This window comes from Diabrotica virgifera, chromosome 3, assembly GCF_917563875.1.
Source record: "Diabrotica virgifera virgifera chromosome 3, PGI_DIABVI_V3a".
In the NCBI taxonomy this organism is placed as follows: Eukaryota; Metazoa; Arthropoda; class Insecta; order Coleoptera; family Chrysomelidae; genus Diabrotica; species Diabrotica virgifera.
Window position 1 is genome coordinate 270,975,303 of NC_065445.1, and position 12,328 is coordinate 270,987,630.

At 34.8% G+C, this 12,328-nt stretch overlaps 1 protein-coding gene across 1 annotated transcript; it reads right to left on the minus strand.

Annotated features, from left to right (window-relative positions):
- Positions 1 to 323: 323 nt before the first annotated feature.
- On the minus strand, positions 324 to 12,224 carry LOC114325581 (ELMO domain-containing protein 2). The gene is made up of 2 exons (XM_028273679.2): positions 11,594 to 12,224; positions 324 to 7,305 (listed from the first exon to the last, which is right to left on the minus strand). The coding sequence occupies exons 1-2, from the start codon at positions 12,069 to 12,071 to the stop codon at positions 6,845 to 6,847; spliced, it is 939 nt and encodes a 312-aa protein (XP_028129480.2). The 5' UTR covers positions 12,072 to 12,224; the 3' UTR covers positions 324 to 6,844.
- Positions 12,225 to 12,328: the final 104 nt, after the last annotated feature.

Genomic DNA, 12,328 nt, shown 5'->3' on the forward strand with positions numbered 1-12,328 from the left:
TTTTTGTCCTTTTCCCTGTCCAGCTTCGTGTTTCCAGGTAGTTTTCTTAGTTGTTTCATGTTTACTGTGTATGGTACTTTCGTACCAAAAAAACTCTTGCAAAAGACGTTCTACGTTCCAATTTTTAAATTTCTCTCGGGATTCTTAACACCCTCTGACTATCAAAGCTCTAAGTTATACAATTGTCGAAAAGGCCGTGAATAAATGTAATGTGTACAATTGGCTGTTGAGTACGGAGCGGAGTATAACGGCTTACGGAAAAAAGTACCTATGCAGTCAGTTTTTGTTCACAATAAAGGCGAGGCAATAAATGAGACAACAAAGAAAATAAATAAATTATATTTCGAAAATAAAATCTAAAAGATATATTGCTTTATAAAAGACTAGTTCTCGATTCGTTAAAAATATTTAAAATAAAAAAATATAATCAACATCAGCTGCATACAAAAATAATCCCTGATCTTTAGAAAAATAAATAATTCAATATGCGTTTTAGTGCAAAACATATCATTTCAGTGATAAAAATAGACAATCTTTTATTATTTAAGAACCTGCCATATTTTAAATCAATCAGTATTACAAAGAAGTAAATTAGTTTTTAGTTAAGAAAGCAAGACACCCAAAGAAAACGTAAAAGTCAAAAAAGCTTCACATACACATACACACACTGACGCAAATCCGTCTCCGGATATCAGGCATCTTCCAAGGCTACTGCCTTAACCTCTTCTTCTATAATATGGTCACGGACCAATTAGTAAAAATCGTAATGTAAGCAAGACTTGATAAACCAGTAAAGAAATCAATTTTAACGACTGCGTCATATCCAAGACTACTGAATTAGAATTTTGAATGGAGTCGGAGTTGGGTAATCTTTAATCGAAACACAGATAAAAAGTCGGTAAAAGCCAGAGTTAGTATGCAGTATTAGCATGTATTAGTCTTACGGCGCGCATGGATGCCGCTCATGTCGGCACAGTCATAGGTGCGTGTATACAACCGTAGGCAATTGTTGTCTGCGCGTATATTCCAGGGCTATGATTCTTAAATCCGGTCCTTAAATATTATTAGAAAAGAATTCAAACCGAGAATCAACTATTGTAATGATAAGGAAGGTAACTTACTTAACAACAAAGAGGATAGATATCCTGTTACGATGGGTAGGGCACTTTCGAAAGTTGCTGGAAGGGGAACCTACTAACAATATAAAGCTGGAATACCGAAATGAGGAACACGTGGAACCCCCCTCGGTAGAAGAAGTGAAAATATCTATAGAAAAACTAAGAAACCACAAATCCCCAGGCAGCGATGGCATCCCAGCAGAGTTATTTAAGCACGGTGGAGAGCAGCTCACCAAGGTGATCCGAGAAATTGTTTGTAAAATTTGGTCTGAGGAGCAAATGCCTGAAGAATGGAGCTTAGGCTTAATATGCCCGTTACACAAAAAGGGAAACCAACTGGAATGCAATAATTACCGCGGAATAACTCTCCTAAATACAGCATACAAGATATTGTCAAACATTTTGCACGAGAGATTGAAGCCTTATACCGAAACGTTTTTAGGAGAATATCAGGCAGGATTCAGGCGTGGACGTTCAACCATTAACCAGATCTTTACACTAAGACAGATCCTGGAAAAAGCGTAAGAGTTTAACATAGATTTGTACCATATTTTTGTCGATTTTAAAGCTGCATATGACAGTGTCTTAAGACCAAGTCTCTACACTACAACGCTATGAATGAGTTAGGAATTCCAAAAAACTCATTTGTATGATAAAAGTGACAATGGCGAAGATGACATCAACAATTCAAAACGGCTCGTCAACCCCATTTGAAATACATAGGGGGTTAAGGCAGGGAGATGCGCTGGCGTGTTAACTTTTTAATGTAGCATTAGAAAAGGTCGTACGAGACGCTAATATAGATAGCAGAGGAACAATATTCAATAGATCTGTCCAAATTCTAGCATATGCAGGACGTGGACATTATAACAAGAACCAGAGCGAGAACTGCGGAAATCCTAACCGAGCTAGTAGCAGCAGCCTAACCAATGGGGTTACATATAAATCGAAATAAAATCAAATTCTAACACAAACACAAGAGCTGGAAATGTTGACGCAGATCTAATCATCAATGACCAAAACTTCGAAGCGGTCAAAGAGTTCATATATCTAGGGACATCGGTTAACCCCAATAATAACACATCAGGGGAAATAAAAAGACGAATAATAATTGCAAACAGGTGTTATCATAGTCTATCAAAGTACTTAGCTAACAAACGTCTGTCTCAAAAAACTCGTATAAGGCTGTGTATAACATTGATAGTCCCCGTTCTCACATATGGATCAGAGGCATGGACGCTAACTAAAACAGATGAACCCGCTCTATCGATTTTTGAAAGAAAGGTGCTACGTAAGATATTCGGAGCGGTCTGTGAGAACGGAATATGGAGGCGTAGATATAACTTTGAACTGCGGAATATCTACAAGCATACGTTTGGTGGAAAAGATATTATCACTATAATTAAGCGAAACCGCCTGCAGTGGGCAGGGCATGTAGTCCGGGCCCCTGAATCGAACATGATAAAAAAGATTCTAACAGCACAACCCGTGAGAATGAGGAGACGGGATAGACCAAAGCTGAGGTGGATGGAGGGGGTAACACAAGATCCTGAGAAGATCGGAGTCGGCAACTGGAAAATGCAAGCAAGGGACAGAACAGAATGGCGTAGAAAGCTTGAGAAGGTCGAGGCCCTCTAAGGGCTGTAGCACCAAGATGATGATGATGATGACCAATTAGTAAAGATCGTAAAGTAAGCGAGACTTGATAAACCAGTAAAGAAACCAATTTTAACGACTGCATCATATCCAAGATTACTGAAATAGAATTTTGAATGGAGTCGGAGTTGGGTAATCTTTAATCGAAACAAACTATAGTAAAGGCCAGAGAAACGATCGTGCGCGAATAGCGGAGAAATATTGCAACTTTCTTAAATAATTCATATTGTCAACTGAAATTGTCAAATTGACGTACATTTCATATCTAATGTCATTGAAGAAGAAAAATTATATGTTGCTCCACAATATTGATATGATATGCAATTATTATATAAAGGTAAATTTAATTAATTGTATTTTGCTTGCAGTACTGCATTTTAATAACTAATTTTATTTGCTACATACAATTGTTTACGTTTTAATAACATAACCTGAATCTTATTTTTTCTTCTTATTATTTTTTTTTGGACTATGGCCTTGACAATTATCCAGTAACCAGGACTAATATAATTGGCCAATATCATTAAAAGTGCGAATAAAGTTGCAGAGCGTAGAAATAGGTGTCGCTTTGCCGAACTTGCACGGTCCCAATATTCCAGGGCTATGGTTCTTAAATCCGGTCCTAATGCACCGCTCGGGTCAAACTGGCAACGTGGTCGGCCGTTTTCCGGTAAGAAATACATTGCTCTATGCTACCCTCGCTACCTGCACTGCATTCTAACTGTGGCTTCTACACTAGAGGAGACACGCCGATTCCATTTACTGATGGGGTAAACTTCCTTCGCCTTTTTGCAATTGCTGCGCTGCGAGACAAACGATCAGGTACATAGTAAAAGACTGCTCACGCAGTGCATATGCAGGCTATATAATATAAGCCCTGTAGGCTTCGTAATGGCAACTGAAGAGTCAATAAAATACTTGACAAAACTTGAGACATCTGTGTCTAATGTCTATAATTTATAAAAATGTAAATTTAACCAGCTATTCTGTAATGTCAGCCATACGCTAAATAAAAAAATAAAGCAGGACAGTCTTATGGTGTATAAATTTTATCTGTAGAGATGTAAATGTAGTGGTCTCTCGGACCTCATGCAAGCACTTACAGAATGACAGTGGGGTGCCTAAGTGGAAAATTGTGTAAAATTTTCACTTCAGTGAACAATGTTTAAGGAAATAAACAGGAATGAAACTTAAATAAAGCTTTAAGAACATTGAAATAGTCTGATGATGGTGTTATAATAGAAACGTCGCAATTATAGCGATTCATGTGATCGTAATTATATATTTAAATTATTATTGTAGCAGTAGTTACCTTATTTGCACTAAAATGCAGCGAAGAGTAAAGAATCAATTTAAAAAATGTATAATAGTTATTTAACCAACAAGTGTATTAATTAGGGCGATTAACAATTGAGATATTTTAACGCGTGAGCGGAGTGAGCGCGTTATTGTTCGAGATTGTTAATCGCCATTTTAATTCACGAGTCGTTACAAAACTTTTCCGTCGATCGTACTTTTCAGAAATAAAGATATATCCATCTTTTGATTTTTAAAATACATAGAATTTTAAACAATAAAGTAAAGAATGACATACAATGACAGATAGTACTAACAGCGGCTACTTGATTTTAAATTTTTTAGTGGAAATATAAATAGGTATATGCTTTGTTGCCTACACCATAGGTCACTGCCAATCACAGAGCGTTTAATTAATTTATGCAAGCAATGTATGTTGTGTTGCCTATAATGAAATCGTTCATTAATAGAAAATCATTCATTAATAGGGGTCATTAATAAATGATTTTGAGGGTGTTAAAATTGATCATAAATGGACGGTCGACGGAAAAATATTTTAATAACATATCTGTGCCATATCAGATCTGTAATTAAAAAGTATAAACTGTTATTTAACGTTTATTGCACGTCATCCAAGACATTTTCACCTATTCGCACTCCAGAAGTTAAAGCTTGATTGCCATAGTATTTTTTAAAATGAAACTTAATGTAAATTATTATTTTTTGAGTGCCAACCTTTTTGATATATTTTGATATTTTTATAAATATTATTTTATTCAAAATATGATAGGTATAAATCAAAATATTTTTAAAATTATTGCTAGTGAATCTCTAGACAATTAGTTGTTGTGAGATAAGGTAAAAAGTTCATTGATGATGTACAACGAACTTAAAAAGAAAATAGAGTATATATGTTACAGTTTAAGTTGATTATCCAGTTGGAGTTGACTATTATTCCTAGTTAGAGTAAATTCCTAGTGTTAGTAAAAGTTGATTTTAAATATAAAATGAAGATTTTTATTTAACATTTCCTAGCAAAAGTAGACTCCAACTAGAAAAAGTACACTCTTCCCAATGCCATTTAGTAAGAGTTGATTATTTCACAACATAACCACAAACAACCGATTCTAGAAATAAAATGTTACTGAGTATGTTCAAATTGTGATAAGTGTAGTTGAAACAGTCAAAACAAAGAGATGTGCACTCATCAAAAAAACACGGGAGATTCTACATTTACTGAATCGATCTAAGAATAGTCAGCTCAAACTAGTAAGTGTTGATTCTCTTTTTCCCACGATGTACTTTCACTAACAAGAGTTAGGAAGGGTCACTTCAACTAGTAAAAGTTGAGTTAAATTTTTCAAATCAACTCTTACTGCTAATTTTAGTTCGAGTTGACTTGAACTAGGAATAGACAACTCTAACTGAGAATCAACCTGAACTGTAACATATATAAAATCAAACACTTTCATCTACAGGGATGAAAATTATTTGTACAAAAAAGGCAAAAGTAAAAAAGTTCTCATCACTTATTTTTTCTAAAATGATTAAATTTTCAAATATATGCTTCTTTTCATGAGCATTTTTCAGTGCGTCACAAATGATAGAAAAAAAGGTATTTTCTTTGATTTGTATAGTCTTATAAATTGAACAGATTATATTCGTAGATATATTATATAATTCGTAAATAATTTTTTTCGATTATAGCGCCATCTATTGACAACTAGAATAAATGTTATAAATGTCACCGACGAAATGTAATCACCGACGTGCGTTTTTTTCTGTCACATGCAATTTAATGCGTTAGAAAGAAATCGAAAAACTGTGACGCGCTGAAAGATCCTCATGAGAAAAAGCATACTATGAAGTGGAGATGTATGTTTAAACACATACAAGAATTCTCATACAAACTTGGAGAAGAGCTCTACTGAAAAGGTCAGGAAACAAGACAATTATTGATTGTGAGGTGAAATAAATGAAAAAGATCTTGGTCACTGACAGACTCAAATGAAAAATTTTGTGTTTAGCTTGTGCTCCATTGAAGATGTAAGAAAAATGCTGTATAATGGACTTTGAGTATCCCACTTCTTCTCCTTAAAGTGCCCTCTCCTCAATGGAGTTCGGCTACTACAATTGCAAACTCTTCTCTGTATCAGCTGTTCTTACTAGCTGTTCAAATTTAGCCCTGTCCATTGCCGGATGTTTCTGAGCCACGATAGTCTTTTCCTTCCTAGTCGTCTCCTTCCCTCGATCTTTCCTTTTCCTATAAGTTCCACTCTTGTTGTCTATCTCGAGCTATGTATATTTGTGGCATCATTTTTCACAGGTTATTTAGCTACCCATTTCATCTAGTCTGCTTCTTAACTTCTATGTCCCTGGTTTCCAATTTATAATAATATTATTCTATCTTTTATCTCTTGGCCTAATAGTTTGGCTATTTGAGTGACAACATTTTTTTGTGATATTCGTCATCCAGATATTCCTCTTTCTATTTCAGTCTTATGTTGATCTATTATCTTTTAATTTAAAGCCCTGCTTTAAGAGACAGAAAAGGAAATGAAGTAACAAAGTTGGTGATGAAACAATTGGTTTGATGTGGAATGCAAACAGATAATCAATGAGAAGAATATTGTGTGTTAAGTGATGTAGGCTATAATATGTTTATACATATTAAGAAATACCCTGTAAACTTACTAGTAAAATTGAGTAACACAGCATCCATATTTTCATAATAAATAATACAAACCTTTAAGACGCTAGAAAAATACAACAATTTACACATTGTCAACTGTAACCCCTATTCTAAAATCTGCTGTAGGATCCTGTAGATTCATCCTAACATTATCCTCAAACTTATTTTTAATATTCGAAAACTCCATAATGTCTTTAGGCTTACAATCCATCCAAAACCTGTCAAACTCATAAAACAGGTAGCTATAAAACTGATGAAACAATTTAATCGAAGGAGCACCAGCAGAGTTGTTATATATGTAAGTCTTTGCACTGCCCTCTTTTAACAAAGTCCAAGCTAAACTAGTGAGATTAATGCCGACAATGGCAAAACAATACCCGTATACAGGGTGGTAGGAATGTCCTAAGACGTGTTGAGCGGCTGAGCTGTATACTGTAGAGAAGTATAATAAGTTTTCTAAACCTAAGAGCCCCATTCCTCGAAAATCAGTTTTTGGATCCTCTCCTTGGAAACCAATCTCCTGCCATTGTTTTGTGATTCGACCTAAAAGCAACAGCATACTTTTAGTAAAATTTGGAGACGATATCTTAACACATTCAGCCCTAAGTGGCATGCCTCACTAAACAGTACTTTTGGGACAGTGAGGCATCGCTCTAATTCCACACTACAGTGGCGAAAAAAAATGCCGACCAATAGATAAGAAAAAAAAATTATACCACCGGGGCTGAACATTAGGCCGGGCCGAAAATTTTTTTTTAAATATTTCTACACGGCTAGTTGCCAAAAGTTGGGACTAGTATTTATATAATCCTATACCAAATTTGGGCCGCTTTAAAAAATATTTAACCGGGCCCCCTGGCCCTTAAGAAATTTTATTTTTGGATCGAATTTTTTTTTAAATTCTTGTGCCAGGCTAGTTGCTAAAAGTTGTAACTAGTATTTATATAATCCTATACCAAATTTGGGACGATTTAGAAAGTAATTAACCGGGCCCCCCGCCCTTTAAAGAATTTTTATATTGTTAAAAAAATATGTTTAGGGCTATTAAAAAAGCTTCTGTTGTCATATTCTATTATTAAGCAAAAGGAAGATAATACAGAAGACAGGAAAAATACTTAAGCTTTTAAATGCCGTTTTAGAAGATCTAAACTAAATCTTCAAAGATAATACAGCGCTGTTCATCGACAAAAATAAAATTCGGAGAGAAGTTAAGGGAAACAGACGGCAACTCCAGCATGGGAATAAAAATTTAAACAAGTCAATATTGAAGGGCTACACTTTGATGAACGGAAAGATCAAACCATGGTATTCGGAAAGGCGAGACGAATTATGAAAACTAAAGACCATATAGCTTTAATTGAAGGACCCGGTAGTTTATATTTTGGGTACTTGGATCTTAGCCAATCTAGTGTCATATATATTGTTGAAGGAATATTAGACTACTTACAAAGTCATAACATAGATTTAAGCAAATTAGGTGTTATGGGATATGATGGTTCAAATGTAAATATGAGCTGGAAGGTGGAATCATACGAATCATACGAAAGGCGAGTAAATAAACCATTACAGTGGAGTGTATGCCCGTTGCACGCTAATGAACTTCCTTTGCGATATTTGCTGCAAAAACTAGATGACCACACAAAAGGTCTCTATTCATATTCTGAGCCGATTGGATCCCTTCTTCCCAATTACTAAAAAATGCCTGTTATTAAATTTAACACCATAGAAGCTCTCCTGCGTCTTGTAAATGAAAATGATCCAAGTTCATATCAATAGTATTTGTCCAAACTATCCTAAGCAATAATTGGAGATGGAATATGTTCTCAAAGTTTGGTAGAGAAAAGTCCAGGGAAGATGGCACAAACACGTTGGTTCACGACAGCTAACCGCATTTATAGAGTTTATGTAGCTACAACTGATCCTTGAGAAAGCTTAAAGGTTTTAGCTGAGTTTGTAATACAATTATATTATTTTTTTTTATTTATTTATTAACGGGATAAACCCAATACATACAAAATACAATAAAGCAGAGCAGAGCTATTAACGTATGAGGTTTGAGATTAAAAAACAGCCAAAATTGAAATATGGTGCCAGGCATCTATGGAAATCAATGCAGCCCTCGAGAGATTTTCTGAATAATGTCTCATCAATTTATCAATAAAGTTATGTAAGACAATGCTTAATTTGCGCACCCGGAAATCATTCAAATTTGTATGTTAACAGATTAACATCAACGTATTACAGAGGATGCTCTCAGAAGGATTTTAAAATGTAGGAAGGCCGGTATAAAAATTGTCCTTTCATAGTATCCCAAATCCCTAAATCAATTTCGATGCAGAAGATTACATAGATCTCATAGACTGGATGAATAGTACTGTAACAGATCCTCCTCGAATACAGCATTTAGCAGACGAAGAATAATTTGTGGGACATGATGAAACAAGTTCCAAAGTTTGACAATTTTCCTTGATATTCTCAAGCGGGGGAGAGGTGTGTGAAGATAATTACTAATGCATCAATAAAAGTGTGTGGTGAAGAATCTAGAGATGCTGGTTATATTCCAGCTAAACTTGATGCCAGAAAGAATTAGCTTATATTTGAAAATAAATGTCGACACTATACTTCAAGGAATGAGTAAGTAAATATGTTGAGCAAAGGAGGGTGGGCGAGTGGAACTCACCGTGTGGCCACCTCATCGTGGTGAGTTCTGGGTTAAATGAATATACGAAATAATGTTAAATATGTCCATAATAGTTCAATATAAAAACACTTTGTGCCGAATATTGATTCTAGCAAAAAGCTGCACAGTTCACAGCGCAAAACTAGTAAATAAATATGCATTGGGTACCCCTCTCTTATATTTTTAGTCCTGGGGGACCGGTTAAATCTTTTTAGATCATGATGAAAATTTTTTAACAAGATAGTAACATTGCTATTAATATCTTAGACACTAGCCCGCCCCAAAAATAAAGCAAAAAAAAATAATTTTTCTATGCCCCCGGGGGCCCGGTCAAAAATAATTTAATTCGGCCTATGTTTCGTACACAGTATTAGGACTACCATACACAACTTTTTTTTACTAGCCCGTTTAAAATTTCCCAAAAAAATTTTTTTTGCCCTTTTTCGGCCCGGCCTACTGAACATGTCAAAAAAATTTAAAAAATAATATAAAAAAATTGGAGCAGAATCAATATCTTTTGAAGGCAGTTCTTTTAAATTTACTTGTAATATTTAACTATTATAAACAAACTTTATAAGAAATAAACCTATGTTTATTGTCTGGTGTTGCAGTTTTCATGAATTGGATGCAGGGCCGGCGATAACGGGCCAGTAAGGCGGGCGCCAAAATGAACTTTTTATAGCTGGTATTATACAAAATACTAATTAAAAGAAAATCAAAGGGCGCCTATGCTAGTTTTGCAGGTGGGCATCTTACACCCTAGCGCTGTTACTGATTGGATGAGTCTATTTATTCATTTACTGGAATTATCAGCATTTTTATATCTTTTTCTTCTTTCTGTATAGACATGACTGTTTTTTCAATATGCCTCCAGTAAGTTGTCGTTCCATTGTTTCTGTCGTCTTCCTACTGATCGTCTTCCTATTGGGGAACCGTCTCTTGCTGTCGTTACTACTCTATTTGTTGTCATTCGGCTTATGTGGTCATTCCATTCTAGTCTTCTGTTTCTTACCCGGTTATTAATTTTGTCCACCTTGCATATGTGTAGTACATATATGTACTTCTAGCTCTGTCCCATAGAGTCATACCATCGATTTTTCAAAGAATTTTCATCTCCACTGTTTCAAGCAATCTTTTTGTCCTCTCTGTGTCAGGTCATGTTTCTGCCAAGTATGACTGTTTTGTAAATTCTGCCTTTCATTTCTTTTCTGCTATTTTTATTTCTGCATATTGTGTCATTCAGGTAACCTGTGGCTCTGCTCGCTCTATTCACTTGACCTTCCACTTCTGTTTCAAGCTTTACGTAGCTAGATAGTGTGATGCCTAGATATTTAAACTCCATCACTTGTTCTATTATCTGACCCTCCAGCTCCAATTTACATCTTATTGGATTTGCTGTTCATCCATTTTGCCTTTTTTGGGGAAATTAACATGTTAGATTTTCTGGCAGTTATATTAAATTGGTGCAGTATACGTTGTAAATCATCTTCACTTTGAGAGATTAGTATTGCATCATCTGCATAGCAGATTATTTTAAGTTGTTTTTCTCCCATTTGGCATCGTTTTTTAGTTCTTACTTTTTTTATTATTTTATCGATTAACAGGTTGAACAGTAAAGGACTAAAAGAATCTCCCTGTCTTATCCCATTGACAGTTCCAATTGGGTCAGTTAGTTCATCGTCTTCTTTTACTTTTATTGTGTTGTTCTGGTAGATGTTTTCAATCGTTTTAATTATTCCTAGAGGTACCTCTCTTGAGTATAACAAATCATTTTTTTATAAAATTAGCAAATATTGTGATAGACTTATTGCTTATTAAAAGCAATAGGTCTATCACAATTCTTAATGTTTATCATCACCATTCAATGTTCACTTGTCCACTGCTGGATATAATCTCTTAATTTTCCATCTGTTTCAAGGCACAAGATTGAAACAGAATGTTCATACTAACAGAGAAATGTTTTTACTTTGTCTTTGCACAATTATTTACTATCGGAACAACTTTAGCAAAGGGCCTAAATGGCCTATTAACGCTATACATACATACATGCAAAAAATGTAGGACCAATTTGTAGGTCCTCTAATTGAAAACTTATCTTAAAATTGTTCATTCATGGTTTAAGCGACCCTATTAAATTAAGATGTTACTTACCTTCTAATTTATCGTTAGGTTTAAGCTTCATCCACAAATTTTGCAGCTTCGCCTCATGTTCAGGATCATCAGAATCATAATTCGTAGTTCTTAATTGTTCTGCTTCAGCAATAAGTTGCCTGTATCCCCAAATTTGTTCGACACACTTTCCAAAGCTTTTAACAAATTGAAAATGTATCTTAGGATCAATTTTCTTTACTAACATCACTACTTTAACAGCTCCGTTTAATATTTCGGGCTCGTTTGGGCCTATGAATCCATTATTGTCTGATATGCTGTTTAGGTGCTGTATCAGTTGCTTTACTTGGTGCGACTTGGACATAAACAATGAATACTCAACTTTTCTAATCCTAGGGGCTCCAGGTATTTCACCATAGCATATCCTTTGCAGTTCACACAATCCTGTTGTTTTTCTTAAAAACCATTTTATGACCGAACGGAAATAATAGGTAAAAATCCACCACAACGAAAACGTCATTTTAACTTTTCTAAAAATACTACCTACACTTTAAATTTTGAGTTTTTCACACATCTTAAACCTTCTTTTATTTGTAATGCATTGATTTTGAGGATTTTGGTTTGTTGACATTGATACCCAAGATGTGGTTATTGTTGGCAAGACAACCATGTCACTCATGTCATGTTGACAACAATTCACTCTTCTTCTTTTTCCAAGGGTTCGATTTTAAATTATTTTAAACATGACAAGACTCAATATCTAAATTGAGGACATGA